A 20,346-nucleotide genomic window follows, 5' to 3' on the forward strand; every position below is an offset into this window, starting at 1 on the left:
ACATGTGCAATGTAAAAAATGAGTTACGCAGCAACAAATAGTAATGGCACTGCTAAAATCAGAAGCATGGGAATATTAGATTTCTCTCAAAGAAAAGATAAAATGAGGTTGAACCCTCAGATCTACCTAACAGATCTTGACTGTGAAACTCTGCTCTCCCACTTGCACAGTGAGAATTTAGACATGTGCGGAAAGAGTACTGTAATGACTAAAAGATGTCCTGTAAATCAGTGCCCAGCTCTGTACACAAGGCGCACTCCCTCTCCACCAACACCGCAGTACTTCAGACCTGACCACATCTGATAGTGCTGTATAATGACCTTGCTCACGCCAACCTGTGTTTAAAAGCAGCATGTCAGTTTTGTTAATTAAGTTTACAAAGACGTAAGATTCTCCCTTCAGATCTGTTTTGTTAATTTTCTAGCTAATGGACTATTTAAACGCATTTTGGCATTCCTTGTGAATGTATTATTACATAAACACTTAGCAACTTACCTAAAAATTGTAAGTGAAGCAAAACATGGCTGGGCACTACTAAAGAACAAATTTGCACTGCATGCTTGCATTTCTAATGCGACCATAACAAACAAGACCGAAGGGTAGACATCTAAGCTTTACCTCATGGGAGTTGCCATTCACTGTTAGACAATGAACTCACTTTTTAAAACAGATCTTTAAACTACAGCATAGGAAAAAGTCCTCAGGGCTCCAGCTTATGAGGTTTAATTATTAGCTTCAGTACGATTCAACTGTCAGTAAATACATTGCAAATCCACAACTATGGAAGTAATCTCTGCTCATACAGCTTTAATTGTTTTGAGCAACGCACAGTGCAGGCTTTAGCAAGATTCAAAAATGAAACCTAAAACTTTGATCTAGAAACACCTAAGTTGAAATCAACATTAGTCAGATATTAAGTTTACAATATCTTATCAGGTTCACAGAAACTTTGACCTGTTTTCCGTAACACGTAATCTGAATCCGTTCCCTGTCAAACGAAACCCTACAACAAATTTAGGTTTTTTATTTTGAGGAGCATTTTTCTTTAATATTGGCTATCTCGGTTGGATTACTCACTAGCACCTTTAAAGAAATAAAAGCACCAAAACGGCAAAATGATTGTCATTCAGTTTTTCTGGCATTTACATTCTTCAGCTAAATTAGTCCATTAAGGAATACTCTAATGTGAGTATCAATCTGACCAGCGGTAGTGAAAAGAAACCTGTTTTTGCCAGCTGTTATAGGTCAGTTTCTAGATCAGTTGCAAACTGTTAGCAAAGAGGTGCCTTGGAGATGTTCAGAGCATGAGCAGATACCAGAAAAAGTGAATAGTTAGTTTTCTGTATCATTGCCATAAGAAGCCAACATGAATAAAGAATATGAAATAAAACTGCAATGAACATATGCTTTAAAGGCGCAGTATTATCGTAACATGGAAGTCCACCCCCTCTACTTTGTTTTGAAATAGACTCCAGCTTTGTGTGAAAGAGTGAGCTTGGTTTCTAAAAACTTCTAACTGTGGTGACAGGCAAACACGAGAAACGGCAAATACAATACCTGGCCGAGCGGGCTCCCAGGCTAAAGCCCATGTATCCTTCAGCAGGCAAAGAATCATCTCCCAACTCTTTCAGATCCTGGGGTCCAAGGTATTTGTCCGTATCACCTGTCATTGCATCCTCACCTGCCAGTACAAAAGCCAGGCTGAAATCAGAAGCTACATGTACTGTAAATGTTTGTGTGCTTAGTAAGTCATAACGCCCTTCTCTGCTCACCAACAAGGAATCACTCCCGTCACCCCCACTTTCCCTAAGGCTCTTTCCATGTAGTATGTCAATTATCCACCCGCTGAACGGGCCTGAGAAAATAATTTTATTGGGGGCAAACGTAAGAAGCAAAACTCCGCCTTGACATAAATCCAATAAAGTTATATGAGGGATGACTTTTGCCCAATCGTTTAAGCAAGCTAAAGGCTTCTTCTCTACTTTGCGCCATTGCACTGACTTTTGCTTTCCTTATCAAAAAGCCCAAGCTGACAAACTAAAGGTAGGTTATTCTGTATGCAAAAAAAAAAAAACAACTTGGCTGTGAGAGACAGCCTGGTTGCCCACCAGTACTGAAAAGTGCAGGCAAGCTTGAATGGACGCTGAGTAAAAGAAGAGGCCCGCCTTCCACCTTAGGTATTTCTCAGTAACTTGTGCAAGTTAGAATGTAAAAGTGGAAATTTTTTTTTTTTTTTTTTTTTTTTTTTTAAATTAACTGCTTCACGCTCCCAGCCTGATTTTCCGAAGGTTGCTGCCGCCGCAGAGCCGGCGGGGGCGAGGGCCGGGCTCCGGCGCAGCCCGGCGGGAGCAGGACAAAGCCTGGCCCCCGCCAGCGCCCGGCAGCCGCGGCCCGCCCAGGCGACGGGGCCAGCCCGCCCGGTACGCGGGCACCGACGGAGAAGTGGGTGATTAGTTGTTTTAGAAACAATGAAAGGAAGGAAAGTTAAGTCTTCGGAGAGGAGGGCGGATGCCGCAAAGGGTTAACGGAGCAGCTCACTCTCGCTAGCAGCATTTGCATACCATTACATCATGCAAACCTACATTCCTGCATTGACAGAGCAAGTCCAAAATATGCCTTTTGCGGCTGTAGGATTCCCCCCACCCCCCCCGCCCCGTTCCCTCAACAACAGGGAGCAGAGCGCTCCCCGTAAGCTCGTTACTTGCCTGCATTCACGCTCTCCTCCTTTGTTGTGAACGCGTTTTAGGTGTGTAAAAGTTGCACAACAGAGAAGTTGAACAGCGTGTTCGGGAAGGTGAGTGACTCCGCAACCCCAGCTGTACGGTTCCCACTTTCATTCAAGGAGTTTAGACTAGTTTCCATTCACTTAACTCAGGAAGCCACAGGCGAGCTCTGGTTTTAAACTAACAATCAATTCTAAAAATACCCCTTCAGCTACTGCTTTGCAAACGGCAAACAAACAGACCAACTTTCTCCTCCAGCCCAGCAACAACCAGTATTTTAAGTAACAGTTTGAAAGCTAAAATGTTCGTAATATACCAGAAAACATTCAAAAAAACAGAAACAGAAACATTATATATTAAGTTAAACTTTAAAAAGTCTTACTGTTTTGGAAAGCCATTTTCACCAGTCTGGTCTATAAGAATTTTTTCCCTGATGTTTCCAAGAATTCCTATTAGTCCTATTAGTCCTTAAGCAGTGATTTAGAGTTAATCTCCAAACCAGCACAAGCAAACTAATCCCTGTGGGTCATATTCGCTTTCCACACAACAACTGAGATCTTCTTAACATCTCGATCTCTTCGTATGTATTTTAAGACATGTGCATCTTTGTCCTCTCAACTCAGATCAAAGTTCTTTGGAAATAGGAAACAAAACGAAAAATAATGACTACAGGGTAAAAAAAAAAAAAAATCCCCTTTTAATCACTCCGCAGACATCCCTTTAAAGCTTCTGCTGATTGGATTACAGCCTCCCTTGGCAAGCCTCTTGAATGGTGACATACACGCAGGCACTCCAGTTATTTGTGTGTAAATAGGGGTGCTGCGAGGGTGTAGTTTTTCTGTAACTTGATACCGAGGCCGAGCCGGGAGCGCGGGGCTGCCGGGCTGCGGGGAAGGGCGCTGCGCTCCGCTCCGCCCGCCCTCGCCGGGGCCGGGGCCGGGGCCTCCCCCCGCCCGCCCCCGCTGCCCGCCGCCATCCCCGCGGCCGCAGGCGCCGGTTGAGCCCCAGCTGCTGCCTGGGTGCCGACGGCGGGGTCTGGGTGCTGCCCCCGCTCCCTTCCCCGCCCTCCAGCGTGGGGTGCTTGTGTCCAGAGAGAAAATGCAGGAGGTTGAGAAAAATGGCCTGCAGCTTGGGGGGCGGTGAGGTGGCCCAGAGAGGGTGAGAGAGATGCGCAACTTGAAGCAACTAACAACTGGGCCAGTAACATTTGGAAACTTCTGCCCTTACAACTCCTGAAGACAAGCGCTGCGCCACTGTAAGGAACAGGCGAGGCATTTTCTTCAGGAGCATCATTTGTCAAAGGCAAGGTGGAGAATGATAAAAAGCTACTCCAGTTGAGCTGCAAAATACATTAGATGTTATCCTGCTCTGCAGCTAATCCAGCCAGAGCAGGATCTCTCTGATGAAATGCTCTCATCAAAGGGAAAGCTGCATCTAGGAGTGGTGATTTCAAAGAATTCCAGACATTGTTTTGTGATCGTGGGAGGCTGGAGCAAAACGGGTGGTGCGCATTTCAGCAATCCCGCTCTGCTTAATTAGGTGCCACAGCCTAATCCTCTGCCTTTCAGGTAAGGAGCAGAGCACAGTGTTTGCTCACAGCACACTGTATTCCTGCGGAAAGAGGTCCCGTGGAAAAGTGAAGACAAAATTCATCTCTGAACACAAATGGTAGAGAAATATCCAAAGTAGTGAGGCACCGATGAAAAAACACCAAAGAAAGAGAATACTGCATTGCCTTGCTGTGATTGCCATCCTTCCCTTTGTAATATGTTACGTGTTGAAGAAAGATGATGTGCCTGTTAACAGTGGGCAAACATAGCTATCACAAGTATAGGAAACTGTTCAAAATCCAGGGAAGAAGAGCGGCAGTAGGTCAAAGCAAAGGCCCATCAGTTCTAGTATACCCTGCCTCTGACAGCAGCCACACTTCACGGAAGAATATAAGAACATGAAACAGTGGAAGTCCTCCAGGACATTTTTCTAGCTGACAGTGATTTGAGCACACATTTTCTAAAGCCACAAGAGGTTTGTATAGTCATGAACAGGGTTGGTTTTTTTTTTTCCTTTTGAAATTCTTGCAGTTACACTTTGAAGTCACGTAAATTTTTTCCATTCCCCACACCAAGGATGTGTGCTAAGGAATCACACAATTCAACTACCTGTTGCAGGAAGAGCAGCCCTTTTAATTTAAGCTGAATCTGCCTCTTGCTGGTGTCACTGACGTCCCCTATTCTTGGACTTCTGGAGAGGCAGCGAGCATTACTGCTCACTTTGCCACCCACTGTTTTTATACATTTTAGCCTATCCCTCATTTAGCTTTTTTTTCTGGTGTGGACAGTCCTACTCTATTTACTCTTTTCTCCCGAGAAGTTTTTCCATACCTCTCATCACCTTTTCCCATGTTTTCCCCATTTTTCTGGTCCCTCAGCGTGTCTACTACAGCTGGGAATTGCAAGAGCACAGGGTAGGTGCTCTTTTTAAAGGCCAGTGGGAAATACAGGTTCTCTGGCAGCAGGAGAGAAAGCATCATGTGGCTTGGGAAAAGTCCCAAACAAAATTTAATCATGGCCTGGGATCCAAGTGGGCATTTGTTATTGGCTTTGCTAAAGATCCCTGAAGCTTTTGCCACTCCCTCCTCACAGCCTGTCCAGAGCTGGCTGATGGCAGAAGAGGTACAGCCACAGGGAAGAGCAGGATGCTTCTAGTTGTAGCCAAAGTTTTGGTTTCACACAAGTATGGAGAAAAGCCAATACCAAACCGCTGAAACTTTTATGAATCTGTAAAATTTTATGGAGATGAAGAAACTCAGAAAACTCTGAGCATAAAAATATAATAAATCAACGCCTCCTAAAATGATCAATAACAGACTTTCACGCAAGGGGATGCCCTGACCTGTCTTAAAGGCACATAAACCGCTGTACCTCAGCACCTACTCAGGGATCAGGCAGCGTGCGTTCACTAGGACATCTGTCTAATCTGCCAGGGATTGATTAGCATGTTACTTACTCCTACTGAGAGGAATCTCCCTTAAATGGGTTTAAAACAGTGTCCTTATTTACACCCAAAAGTTTGTTATCTACTGAAGACCAAATAAAAAAAATTAAAAGCTCGACAATAAATGTTTCTTGACAATGACTGTCTAAATGCTCAACACCTGAACTATTTTTTGGTTTGGATTATTTTCCCTTTGCTGCTCACATAGTCTCACCCTTCTTTCTATCAACTTCCATTGCTTGTTGTCCCTTTGCCTCTGGGACAGCAGTGGTGGCTTGGGGGGGGGGGGGGGGGGCGCTGTTGTGAGAGAGCTCATTGCTGGGTTGTGGCAGTCACAGCATGGCTTCAGCTTCCTCCACCAGATTAACACTCTTGCACCCACCCGGAGGGATGCTCCAAGGCCGAGCATGCGAGGGGGTTCCCTCCGGGTCTCCCGCAGATGGCTGGGGTTGTGCTTTAGCATGGCCCATTCCTGGCTCCCCACCAGCCCTGTGGCCACAGGGCGCACCGCCGGGGCTCCCAGCAGCTGTGCAGGGTGTGGGCTGAGAGCTCACATCTGGAGACAGTAAGAGGAAAGACCCAGTTCTGGCAGTCTCAGGTTTCACATTTATAAGATTTGCAATCTCTTCAAAAATAAGAGCAGAGCACATGTTCAGTGCGCATCGGAATTGCTCTATATTCTGCTACAAACTTCCTGCTATATACAAAGATGAGCCTTCATCGTTTTCCCACAAAATCATGTTCACATCTTTCAAAACAACACCATTTCTTTATTGCGGTGTAGCAGTTTCCCAACATGTAACCTCAGTTGGGCAGAATTGCCAGAGTAGTCTAGGAAAAGGAAGAAAAGGTCTCCTCTCTCAACCAGTCTGACTCCAAACCAAACTGTCCTCAGCAGGGAAGAGAAATTACACCATTTCCATGTAAATACTTATTTAGCGGGCACAGCAAGACATAAATGCAAGGAAACAGTTTCCTGACATTTGTCTCTGAGCTCTGAGACTCTACTTTCCAAACCTTCAATTTCTCTTATGAGAGAAACGTTGAGGATTGTGGCATATTGAGAAATCATTAAACAAGTTTCTCTCACTGAAGTTTTGGCTGATGACATGAATGTTAGCCAAGTGAGAGAGAGCTTGGATTTGGGCTGTAAATTTGTGCCCTTCTCTCACTTGGAAATTGGCTCCCTGGCTATGAGATTTGTCAGAGTACATTACCATCTTGAACATATTTATTTCTACTGCCCTAAGTGGATGCATTGTATGTAAATACCCTATCGACACTGAGGAGTTGTGGGGATGGGCACCGGCATATTGTCTTTACAGATGTGCAAGTCAGGAAAGAGATACAGCGGTTATTACCTCAAAGCCTGTAATTCATTGCATGCCTTGCACGCTGGAATGCTTCAGCATAGATTAATAAAATACCTATTATTTGATTTGAGAGCTCCCTTTCAGTGTTAGGTTTGAAAATGACCCTGTTATATATAAACCAGTCTCTTAGCTCCCGTAGTAACAACATGGGTGCAGAATAGTCTCTAGGCAAGGAATCAATCACATTACCTGCATTCTTAATTTCTGGTTTGTTGGTTTCTTTTTTGGTTTGTTTTTTTGTTGTTGTTGTTGTTAAACTGAGAGTTAGTGACTATAAAAACCTTCCACAGATCTCACATCCCTGCAGGCTTTGCATGTGGCCATAACAAATGATCCCATATATTAAAAGACACATTTTACATCTTTGGTTCTAATATCCAGATTCCATATAGGAGTGTTTCTCATCTGTACCTCACCACATGCTGTGCAGTGGCATACAGAAATAGTTACTGCTCTATTAACCAACACTGTTATGCATCAGTGTTCCAGTCAGTTAAAACAATACAGTATTTTGAGCAGTACAATAGCCTAAGAGAGTTATTTGTAAAACACAGGTGTAGGGTAAGAACACTATCCTTTTGGAACTGCAGCAATGGGAACACAATGACAAACTGAAAACAAACCAAAAGCCTCAATGCATGAATTAAACAAGAGCTGCACACAATGAACTTAGCTAAATAGCTCTTATACCTTACTGCTTAAATACTGTAAAAATTAAAAGTAAATATTTCACTAGGGAGGAAGACAGAGAGATTAACTAAAGAAGCACAAGAAAATTGAACCCAGTCACTTGTTTTCCTACTAGAGAAGAAAAAACTGCAGCTCTCATGCAAGTGGATGGGGACACACAAAAAAGCCTTCAGGACACTGTCATCCTCTTCATCAACTCAAAACCTTCCCGTTTCTGAATGTCACCTGGGAACCTAATCCCACCGTGGCCTCTGGAAACCTGCAGTTCCTGGTGAAACTCGCACGGACTCCTGCACATCCAAACCAGGAGAGGTCTGACCTAACAGGGGATGCTGGTATAGGGGAGGGAAGCAGTTGCCAAAGGGGTTTTAAATACTTGGGGGCCACTGAAGCCACGTCAAGCCTGCCCAGCACCGAGGAGTGAGCTGGCATGGGCAGGCTGCTAGCGCAAATAGCTCAGGAGACTTCTTAGAGGCACTGAAAACAGAGGGCTTTATGGCCACTCTCACAGATTTCACATCACTTTGCAGGGTGATACAGATGAAACCTCAGCTGCAAAGTACTTCCTTAATAGTAACAAACACCAACATGTTGAGTCCAATGCAGCATCCTCTTTATTCAGGACAAAAGTAGTCTGATGTGGTTTTACTGAATATCATGACTGAACTATTATATATAAAAAAACCAACCAAACAAAAAAAACAACCAAAAAAACCCACCCTGAAAATACTTCTTTCCAGGCTAAGAGTCCACTATCAATGTAAATCAACAATTTCAGAGCTTAATCCACATCAGAATTTAAAAAAAAACAAACAAAACAAAAAAATTCATTTCTTCTGCTGTTCACTTTCACTATCAGTTATTTCTTCCAAAGTGTTTTGATATTTGACCCTTTTGTCCGAGATTTAATTTTTCAGTTACAATAATGAGACAATTCTCCACTTTACAGAAGCAGCAGCAAAAGGACTATTCCAGGAAACTGGAGGTAATTTGATTAAAAAATAGGGAGTAAGAGATTCAGAAAAAATTAGAGGATTATCAGCAATAGCTCAAAGAATTTTTGAAAGCGTTCTTAATTGTAAAGCAGAAATTACTGTTAGTGGGATAATAAGAAAATTATCTGAAAGGATTAATTTTCAGACAGACGAAATAGAAGGCAGAGGCTTAAGTTAAATATCACTGCAGTACAAAAATGCACAAATACCTTCTTCAACATCTGACAAATATTCAGCATCACTGAGTATTTCAGGGGCATTGGCTTTACGAACTGCATGATTTAAATAAACAAAATAATTAAATAAAAGCATAGACTATCAATGTATCAACAAAACAATCAATGTAAGACAATGTGCAAAGACAATATCCAACTAATACTGTTTGCTTGTTGCCTTTTTTTTAAACAAACATTTCTTACAACAACAAAAGACTGAAAAATAAGTGAGAGGGGTTTTTTATTTTTTAATACCTTCATCATCAGACATATCAAGAACTTCATTCATGGTTTCGGGTACATTCATTTTGTGCTTTTCTGTAACAGTCTGTGAAAGAAAAAAAAAATCCTTTCAGAGTGCAGGCATCATTTTCCTTAAAATTATAGTTATTTTAAAAATTAAATGCAAGGTAGGACATATTTTTATCTGCAGTTAGCAAAACAAGATTTAGTTTTCTTAGCTTCTTATTCACTTTCCTTTTTATAGATGCATTGAACTATACATTAAAAAAGGCTACATGAAATAATACAGAAATAGGCAATATTATATCTGTGTTTTAAAGTGTACTCAAATTTTCACAGCAGAAGAAGGATGAGCTGAAAGCCTAGAAGATGATGATATCAAAAGAAGAAACAAGTACACTGAAAAGAGTTTCATGTCAAGGGTTTTAATAAGAACTCTCTACACAGTCTAAATTTTGAGCAGGAATATACCATCTCTATTTAAACTAAACTTTCTGAGGGAAGTATTTCTCCTTTGTCGTTAGAAAAATCATAGAATCATAGAATCGTTTAGGTTGGAAAAGACCCTTAAGATCACCAAGTCCAACCATTAACCTATCACTGCCAAGCCCACCACTAAATCATGTCCCTAAGCACTACGTCTACCCGTCTTTTAAATACCTCCAGGGATGGGGACTCAACCACTTCCCTGGGCAGCCTGGTCCAATGCCCAACTATCCTTTCGGTGAAGAATTTGGGAGCAGGCTTAATCTACGTGAATTTTTCAGAGGCGCCTCAGCATGAATTGTGTGTTTTTCCCACAAATGAGAACAATTGTAACCACATGCAGGCTAAAAGATACCCCTTAAGGAATTCATGCATGAAAGACACTCAGAAGTGGTTGGTTGATTTTCATCCTGATGTTTATATTGATTCAGACTCAAAGACCAATATAAAAAAAAAAAAATCAGAAGCAGAAAAAAAAAATGTTATGAATGCCTGAAATCTGTTCCTAGAATACCTGTGTATCCCACGAATGACACACATATGCACATTTTACTCTCCAGCTGCGGTACAGCACAACAAGCACTGGTAAAGTTTTAGGTCACACAGGAGACCCTGCAGAGTTACCATTCAAGGAGTGCAGTGGAATTAAAAACAAACAAACAAAAAAAAAACCAAAAAGCAAACCCCACACCAAAACCCACTCCCATCTTTATGGGGTTTTTATATTATATTATGTTTAACTGCCATTACTTCTCATCCTTCATATACAAATAAGAAATCATTAACAAGTTCAGGAGGACAAAATAGCTTTTCCATTTTCATTTATTTTAAAATATTTCAATTTTTGTCTGGCCTCATGAATAGTCATTTGGCAGTTCATGTTTCTTGGCCTACTGCCATCACCTGATATATGCAGAAGAGCTCCTGCATGCTCAAACATCACAAAACTTATAAAAAGCCTCACACTTCTTTCATTTTGTGGGAATTAATTGCAAAGCTTTTAAACACATTGCTGTTAAACTAGCAAAATCAAAGGACTTTTCTTTTCAGGCACTACTGGATTTTTTTATTGGTGTTTGAGCAAAATTGTAGTAAAATTAGCTATGTTCATCCCTGGTTTCATTAAATTTACCTTTGGGAGTTGTTTAGCCACAAGCCTCAAAAAATACGTCTCAGCAGTCAAACTGAGTTTTTAAGACCCTCAGTTGTAAATCACATTTCATGTCTAGACTTCCAAAGTCTGACAATTACACACTTGTGACTGATAAGCAGCATATTCTGATTTTAACGGAAATTATTTCTGGGTTTATCTTGAAAGTAGGTATTTGGGGTAGTATGGGCCTTTCAGCATCTAACATTTCTTCTAGCACAATTCATAGTCTGACCCACCATGTCTCTACTCTTCTTCATCTACGGAACATAAATGATCAGTTGTCTTACGCAGCACAAACTCCCCCAGCTTCTTGGTTCTACAAGCTAAGAATGACCTTGTGATATTGGGATTTCTTAGCATAAAAAAGTGGGTTTACTTTTCCAGCAGCTACCTAGTTGTATACTATGCAATCATTCAAGTTCATGCTACCCCGTATAATCTTCTCCATCAAATTTTTCAGGTTGTGGAAAACTATTTTGGAATCTTTCTAGAGAGAAATGTGTTCCTGAGAAAACCTAGAGAGAAGCTGTAAGAAAAAATTGTTATTATTTTCTGTCATATTCCTTTATATTATATTGTTCTGAAATTTGTCTTCTGTGTGGTGGATTTTCTGTAAGCAACTGAATTAAAGACCACAGGCAGGAAAGTCACAGGAAAAAAAGGTACACACAGTAGCAGAGCTAAAATCTGCCTGTCACCCCAAATGCTCATTGTATTGCAACCACCTGCTTGCACTGATAAACCACACGAATGGGTGATGACAAAACATAGAACACACAGTAACTGCTTTCCATCTCTGATACGCCTAAAAATACATACATGCACATACCTCTCTTTTTCTTTTTAATCAGAAAAAAAAGTTGCAGAAAGGAAAAAGCAAATTTGGCGCCAATGCTCTGAATTTATGTTCTTAAGACCCAATTTCGGCTTTACTACTATGGTGGTGCATGGTGGCTCCTCACCTCACAAAACTGTTTTCTTCATAGAGCAATTTGGCAAAACCTTAATGAACAAAAGATCTTTCTGAGAAATGTTTTGGGTTCTGTGAATCACCATTTTTCTGATAGCAGGTAATATTTGACCATTGCTAGTCCCTTTAATCTCTTCTGGCTAACGCTGCAATAAGCCTTCCTGAGAGGCAAGACAGACAAGCTGGACTTCATGTATATGTCAATGAATGGATAGCTGGGGTTGCAGGAGCTGACTATGGCTGCTTGCAGAAGACCGCCTTTCACCGTCTTTCAGAAGATGCCAGAAACTACACAATGAGGTGCTTTTAAGTCAATTCCAACCACTTTTTAGACTGGAATAGGTTCTCTTAGGCCAAATACAAGCCATTATACATCAGTCCCTTGGCAAACCCTCTCAAAAGGCAGAAGCAGCTTCTATTTATACAAGTCTGTAGCAATGTCTTTTCAACTACAAACCAGCCTGTATTCATGTGGTTTGTGCCCTAAACAACAAGATATGCAGAAAAATATGGCAACTATGACTAGTCATTTGCACTGTCCATTTTCTGCTTGGTTGGTACTCTTTCTGCATACATCCTAATAACATCTACTACCTTAAAAATACATTGCTCATATTTGACTTAATATCTACTTCATACTGCTAAAAGGAAATAGGTGGAAATTAAACTGGAATCTCCGTAGACATGTAATTAAACAAAGCTGAATACACTGGCTTAGGAAAAATTCTTCCATTCACTACTGAACTAAGCTGTACTTACAATTGTAGTCATGGTCTCTTCTGTCACCACCTTCAGTGTGTCAACGACTGAAATGTAGCCAAGTCGCTTAGCAATGGCGAGGGCAGTGTTTCCATTCTAGCAATTGAAACATTTATAACAAAAGTTGAATGTTAGCAAGGCTAAGTGTAGAAACTGCTAATTAACTGTAGAAAAATGTACAATAAAGGTCAAATAAATGTTTGCACGTTGTTGACCGAAATAAATATATTTTAGGTAGTAGGATATATAACTAAGTTTTTAACTCCTTATAGAAGTGGGATGAAAATGAAAAGATTTTCAGATGTTTGCGGTTCTAGTTTTGGAAGAGGTGATGGCATGGAGGACGTGGGGGTGATGGGAGTAGGCTTCCTCTGCTCTTTTCCTCTCCCACCACACACATTTTTTCCACATTCCCCTTGCTCAAATGCTTTACGCGGGATGGGACAACAGAGCCAGAGGGGAAAGTGGCGGCCTCGCCGTGGACCCCCTGCACTTACCACAGTGAGCTCGTTGGGCGCCGCGCCGTGCTGGAGCAGGACGTTGATGATGTGGGTGTGCCCCTGCTGCGCAGCCTGATGCAGCGGCGTGTACCCGTTCTGCAGGCACAGAGAAAGGGAAAGGCTGCAGTGGGCACAGCGCACAAGCCGCCTCCACAGAACGAGTGCGGCAGAGGCGGAAAACTCACCTTCGTTTTGGCATTAACTTTTGCAGAATGTTGCAGAAGGAAGTTAACAATTTTTATGTTTCCGTAGTGGCAGCCAACATGTAAAGGAGTATATCCCATCTAGAATGAACACAAGCAATTAGTAAATGTGAATATCCCACATGTCCCCTAACAAAAAAAAACAGACATGAAACAGCAAAAATCCTGTTAAGCTTTATTTCTTTGGCCTATGTGAAAAATCCTCCAACCCTGGAAAAACCCCACACTTCTCATGAATGTCAGTTCAAGTTCCGTTGTATGTGAACCTCTCCAAATGCCTTGTATTTCTGTAATCTTCAACACATGCAATGTTGATTAAAGATTTGCCTTCCTCGCCAATGGTCAGACTATCAAGTCTCTAGGGCAGAGCCCACCTTTTTAAATAAATGCGTGTATAATGCCTTGCACAGTGCGGTTCACATGTTTGGTGCTCCTATAGTGTGATAATAAACAAGTAAGTAAATAAGTAAGTAACAACAACTTTCTAAAAACCAGGCGTGCTGAGGGCTGCCTCAGCTATGGTGCAACTTGCAGTCTATCCATTCTGACTGAAATACCCGGAAGGTAAATCTAAACCAATGCAACTGATTTGCCAGCTCTGCCAGAACCTTATAGTCCTACAGAAACTGGAACACCAGCTGGTGAATTGAGACTTTAAGACAGAAAAGTCTGATTTTTCATGTATCTGGCCTTGCGTTATGCAAACTGGAAGAAAATGCTTTTTCTTGGCAACTTCAAAGATGAGAAAGTTGAATGTATCCTTTTTGTTCCCGTTACTTATTTTTCATTACTAGTGGACAGACTAAAAATGCTTGTCAACATTGCAACTCTCCCACCAAATGCTCTAAAGGCAACTAAATGGCTTTTTGTAGTAAAGTATACACATTTTGGAAATTTTTCTAAAACCAGTTAGTACAAGAAGAACATCATTTTAAAACCTGACAAGATTTTTAAAAACTACTCCTGTTTTTTAAAAACTACTCCTGCTAGCAAAGCAGAAGTCACTAGGCTGACTCTGAACTCGTTCACTTTAAAACCCCACATATTTAAAATAAGTCAAACAGCATGTTGAAACTTGTTCATTGTAATAAACACTTTAATCAACAGTTAACATTTAACACACAATGCAACAAAACAAAGAGGACCAAAGCTTGCTCTTGCTGCTCTTTTTCTAATCTCTTACTACATGAGAACACTGTTAGCAGTTTTGAAAAAGTTGGACTTACTTGAGATGCTTAACGTATTAGAAATGATTAGATTATCTTTCTTGAAGTAATTATCTTTTCCTGCCTTATCTTCCCTGCAAGACAACACTATCTCTTCTTCCTTAACAAATACAATCAATCTAGAGCTGCGCAAAGGACAGTTTGGTAGATGGCTACCTCTAAACAGGACACTTGCTATTTTTCTCCATGGCATGGAGAGAGGCCACTTTTCCCCAAACCTCCCCCCCACTCACACTAATAGCTTGATGGCTTTCCAGCAGATGCTTTGCTTGGCTCACGGAGATGGATTAATGGGCTTCCCCCTCTCTTGAGGTGAGTCATTAGGATTCCTTTCTCCTTTAAAGGTCAGGTTTCATGGGCCCAGTTGACAGGCTCTGAGATGCCAGAAGGGTCATATTAGCCAGTATTCACATGGGGCTTTGCCATTTTGCAAGCAGGATGAAACTACACTGCCAGTGTGATATGTCCTTTTGCTACTCTGTGAGACTTCCAATGCAGTATTGGCCCCATGCTCCATTACCAGTTTTTGTGGAAAAATCAATTGCTAGGCTATAAAAATCATAACTGATATGAGGAACATATATACACTAAACATATGGTAAAATACACTGCAAATGTGCACTGCTGTTAATCTACAAGAATTCTGCTTTCACAAAAAGAGTAAGAGGTGAGGCTGTCTGAGATCATTAATTCCAGTGGCAGAAATGTCAGTTATAATATATATGGGGAAACATGGCCATGGTGCACATCTTGGCTGCTGGTAGAGTCCAAAACAGCCACTCGGCCAGAAGGAAAATACACTACTTGGGATTGAATGATCCGGAACTAGATCCAAAAGCCAAACTTGTGGGTAAAAACACTGAAAGATGGGCTGATCTTATATTGACCAGGCTCCTGCTGCTCTCACCAGTGTTTAAAGGTGAAAAAGTGCCTTTGCTTTCCTGCTCTGAGAAGAAAAGCCTGGTGCCTAAGAGGTAGAGGCACACAGGGAGTTAAAAGCTGCAGCCTGTCATCCTTCATTTGTACATCCATGTCAGTGAGGTGTGGCCAGGTTAGACGACTTGGTCAAAAGCACTGAGCAGGCAAGTCCAAGGTCAGCCTGGGGTTCAGGAGGCAGGACTACACCACATGTTTAAACCATGAGATCAAAGCTGCTCAGAAGAAAGAAAGAGAAAACCTCAAATGGGAACTATTTCCACTAGAGGGAAGTTTCAAGTCTGCATGGGTTTAGACACACCATTTTCTTCACATCATTTTGCCTCTGATACTACTTCACATAACGTTACCTAATTTCAGTTGTATTAACACATGCTAGGAGATGGTAGCTGTGCCAGTTACTTTAAATTAGGGTGTGTATTTTTTTGTCAGTTAATTATATACCCTTTGCCATCTAAAGAAACTACTATCTTTGACAACCAGGACAAGTTAATCATTGCAAGAAACAGCGCTGGATCCAAATTCCGTTGGCATCAGCAGAATGAAACTTTCCGTTGACTTATATGAACATTGGATCAGATGCCAAATGACTACAAGGAACTTTTCCCACAGAACAGGTGCGCACAGTGGTAAGAGCCTAAGCACTAGCTAAAATGTAGTCATCATGAACTGAACTTTGTGACCTCATCTTACAGTTACTGTTAGTTTAGGGTTGGCCTAATAGCTTCCTAGCAGTGCCCGGGGTCTGAATATGATAGGGCTCCCTAAGCTGGCCAGAGTCTTGAGTCTTCAGCAGAATGCTGAGCGTACTCACAGCCATGTGCCTCAAATGCAACTTCTGCAGCCCCTACTCCCACATGTCCAAAGATAAACTCAGATTAAAACATGGCCAAACTATCAAAACATCAGTTAAAAAAAAAGCTGTGAAACCTCCTCATACAAGAACTTAATCCCCTTCCCCCCCCTTCAAAATACAGGCCTCTTAACATGACCTGCAAGGTCAACAAAAATCAGACATGATAAAACCAACCGGGGAGATGAAATCCAGAGTCAAGGGCCACCTGCTGGGAACCCCCTGCTAATAACCATAAAACATTAAAATCTGGAGAGTATCAGAGAGCCAAGACCAGCTGATCTCAACTTTCCCTTTCAAGTGATCTGTAAAGGCTTCTCTCTCCAGCATGTCACAATGAATATTGAAGAAGGAGCTATCAACCCCCCTGATATTTACTGCAGTACAACGTCAGTTTCCTTCTGCAAATGGTATATACAAAGATTTACATGTGGTACCTTCATAAATGGCTAGAGGAGTAATTATTGATGCTCTTTGTCATTCCTGGCCAGCCTGCTGTTTAAATCAGAGACTAAGTGAAAACTTTTCCTCTTTCCCCTCCAAATGCATGGTAGAAATCATGACATTTCCATGGTGACATGGTCAGTATTCTCCCTGCTACAGCTCTTGGTGTCCCAGAGCAGAAGCTGTAAGGAAGCTCCCTCTGAAGCTCTCGGTGCTGCTGGCTTGGTCAGGTATGGCAGCTGGAGGCGCCTGCACTGAAAGGCAGCTTCTCTGCTACAGGCATCACACATGCCCTCGGTAGCGATACGGGCACCTGCTAGCCTGGTGACAAAATATCAGTTTCCTGTCTGAACTCACTGGAGGGACCTGGGAGCTTTCTTTTAAGTTTGCCATACCCTGTGGTCATCTCGCATCATGTTGTGTTTGACGAGGCAGTGCCTAATGCAGCACAGTCACTGATAGCAGAGTGACAGAGATCTGACACAGTGGGTCACATCTCACAGGGCTCGTTAGACCTCATCAGCCACCAGAGGACATCTTTCATATGTTGATAGTCAGCAATGTTTGTAGTGAAAGCATTGGTCAAAACAAAACTAATTAGCAAAATGCCCATTTAATGCCTGAGACCTGGAAACGATATCCTTTGCTTCTCAGCTACAATACAGATTCCTGCATTCAACTGTTTCTAGCTCAAGAAGGTATAACATTTATATTTATATCCCAACATCCCCATGGAAAACAGATATTCTGTTAACTTTTCTGAAACACGCTGACTGGCAGATTCTGCAATTATACAACTAAATTAACTATAAAACTAGTAATTCTCATGGCTACTTGAGCTTGCTACTTTCATTCTCTATAGAAATGTGTCCAGAAAGCTAAAATATTTTGCTTCAAAAGCTATTAATAATGAAAAAAACCCTCAACAACCAAACAAACCCAGCCCCACAATTATACACATTTCTGCACAGCAGTTTACGTTCAGAGTTATATTTATTGGCAAAGCACCAAGGGACTTAGCAGGCATCTTAATATTAAAAAAGTTACTTCCAAGAAAATCAGGGCTTTTGTTTAATACAGCTCTAATGCGCATCACCTTCTGGCAGTCAGCTGCCATGCTGCTTCTAGCTGTTTTAAAGAATGAGCAGCAATATGGGAGTTAGCAGCTGGGAAGGGCTTATCAAAAGGCACAATAATAAGTGCCAAAAAACCCCCCATCAGAAATACTGAGCTTTTCAATTCTAATGGAACACACAAACACAAAGCATCCTTTATTCTCTTGCTCTTCAATTTTTTTGAGGGAAATTATCACAAGCCTTGTATATCATGTCAGTGAATTACTTTAATATCCTCCACTGGTAATAACTATAAATCTTAACAGCTTGAATTATTACATCTTTCTAGTCATGCTGACTCTCAGGCTGCTCTGTTTTTGTTTTTCTGCTGCAAATGTCAGACAATGAAGCTGCAGTATTATTGTTGATAAGGCTAGAAAATGCTCTAGATCCAAAGATCACAAAGGCATCCAGCCTTGATCAAATGAAACAGGCAAACCTATGTGTACATGCACACTTCACTGCTTTGCTGAATCAAGGCCTAACATGTTGCAGTACCTTGCAGAGGTCCATTATTGCACATTATTAGGCTGGAAATTTCCACACAAATGTCTCGAAAACAACTGAGCATGTACCAAGAGCCAAGGAGAGAGAGACAGTGTACCATGAAGATATACTGAAGATATCTGTATTTGAGTGTTTGTTCTGCATGAAAGCGATTCTTCTCAATAGCACTTCCCACCCTCCCTGCCTCCTTCCTATCTCTTTCTGCATCTGAAAATTAGATATTCCAACAAGAAAATTGGATTGCTGTTATGAACCACTGTAGCACTCCGTCTGGTATGGGGCTCCCGTCAGAACAAGGCAGGCAGACCTGAATAAATCTCCCTGAATAAATCTGAAATAAAAGGCCCAACTCAACCTGCAAAATAACATCATGACCTCTCAGTCACCATTATCTCCTATCAATACTACAGTTTTAGGAACAAAAGACAGTTTAATACTGGCTTTATTTTCCAGACAGTCATCAACCAGGGACTGTGAGACCATCAATTCCCCCGGCAGAGGCCCAACACCAAGTGCACTGTAGCAACTGTTTGACTAAAATGACCTGCACTGAGATCAAAGCTGCAAATCCTGCTCTTCACCCTTGACTGAACCAGCACTCTTCTCTCATCAGTCTTCCTTTGCCAGTCCATCACAGTAATGCTGTATCCTACAATATCACTACCCAATGGGATAAACAGTTGAAAAATGACATGTGGAGATCTTCTGAGCCATGAAACAATTATTTACTCATGCCAACTCTCAGCACAAAAGCCCTGCAACAAAAGCAACATCACATGTACCACTATAGCTTTTACACACTCAACATGACCACCAGAGGAGTAATATCTGCTCATAGCCATGGCTTCAGATTGACTTTTAACTCCCAATATTATGTGTAAAATGAACGTTCCTTATGTTAAGCATGATATTGCATAACACAGAGTTTCAGCATCGAAAACTCTTTAATATACCTAAATTCAGACACAAAAATGTAGTGTCAGAATGGACAAAACCAGCTGCCTTTGCAGTGGGGCCCTAATGGTGCCTTCTGTGAACACTAAATTCAATTTTTAAAGCTTTCTAAATGTGAAGGGTTTTGAAGCAGCTCTGAAGCTTCACCACGTGAAGTGCATTTTAGTGTTGCTACTTTCCTACCATTCTATTATTTGCTTCTTGCATATTAAGACAAGGTGTTTTCTGTGGCTCATCAGTTTGAGCTCAGTCTAACATGGCTAGGCTTAAAACCGCATAACAAAATCCCATCTTCAAGTGGCAGGAGCAGCCTTGTGGCCTCTCAAGCACTAGTTCTGGCGCACTAAACCAGTGTTTACTCTTCGGCATTGACTGAGAGAGAATCCCGCAGCTCTGGGCTTAGAGGCTATTTATTTAACTGATGCAGCAGAACCAGAAGGATCCCATAATGCCATCAATAAATGGACTGCAAAACCAGCAGCTATTCTTCCTTTCATGTCTTTTTCTACAACAAAGTTCAGGAAAAAAGTTTCTTGGGGGGGAAACCATCAGTTGCAATGATTCAGGTCTGAAAGCCATTTTGAAAACGCTCAGAAGTTTTAGTGCCAGAACTGATCTTAATCATACAGACTAATCTCCCGCACAAGAGATTTTTCTGTAGTATTATTTTTTTTTCTGCTATAGCTTCAAGATACAAAATATGTTTCTTCCCAATCTTATCCTCTAATCACCTGAAAAAACCCAATTGTGTGTGGCGCTCAGAATCTGAGCAGGAGTAAGAACTCCCATGTGTCAGAACTGCAAACTCTAGATGTTTTCACAGGGAGTGTAAGTTATATATAAATGATGATTAAAGAACATGTACTAGAGGTGGAAGATGATAGCTCATTGGTCCCTACCCAAGAAGTTGAATGACCTGCTAAGATATTAAGTGTTCTCCCTCTATTGACAGATACTGTGCTGGAGTGACATAACCAATGCTTACTTAACCTGGGAAGATGAGGAAT

At 41.5% G+C, this 20,346-nt stretch overlaps 1 protein-coding gene across 1 annotated transcript in view; it reads right to left on the reverse strand.

The window, feature by feature from the left end:
• ANK3 (ankyrin 3) overlaps positions 1 to 20,346 on the reverse strand; it is a gene marked incomplete at its 5' end in the record, with an annotated part of 212,243 nt that overhangs the window by 73,097 nt on the left and 118,800 nt on the right. The window contains 6 exons of the mRNA XM_082309097.1: positions 1,558 to 1,681; positions 8,985 to 9,047; positions 9,246 to 9,318; positions 12,602 to 12,697; positions 13,099 to 13,197; positions 13,287 to 13,385. Of these exons, the coding sequence (XP_082165223.1) occupies positions 1,558 to 1,681; positions 8,985 to 9,047; positions 9,246 to 9,318; positions 12,602 to 12,697; positions 13,099 to 13,197; positions 13,287 to 13,385 (554 nt within the window). The remainder of the gene's footprint in view (positions 1 to 1,557; positions 1,682 to 8,984; positions 9,048 to 9,245; positions 9,319 to 12,601; positions 12,698 to 13,098; positions 13,198 to 13,286; positions 13,386 to 20,346) is intronic.

The sequence above is a fragment of the Platalea leucorodia genome (assembly GCF_965183815.1).
Source record: "Platalea leucorodia genome assembly, chromosome: 4".
Lineage (NCBI taxonomy): Eukaryota > Metazoa > Chordata > Aves > Pelecaniformes > Threskiornithidae > Platalea > Platalea leucorodia.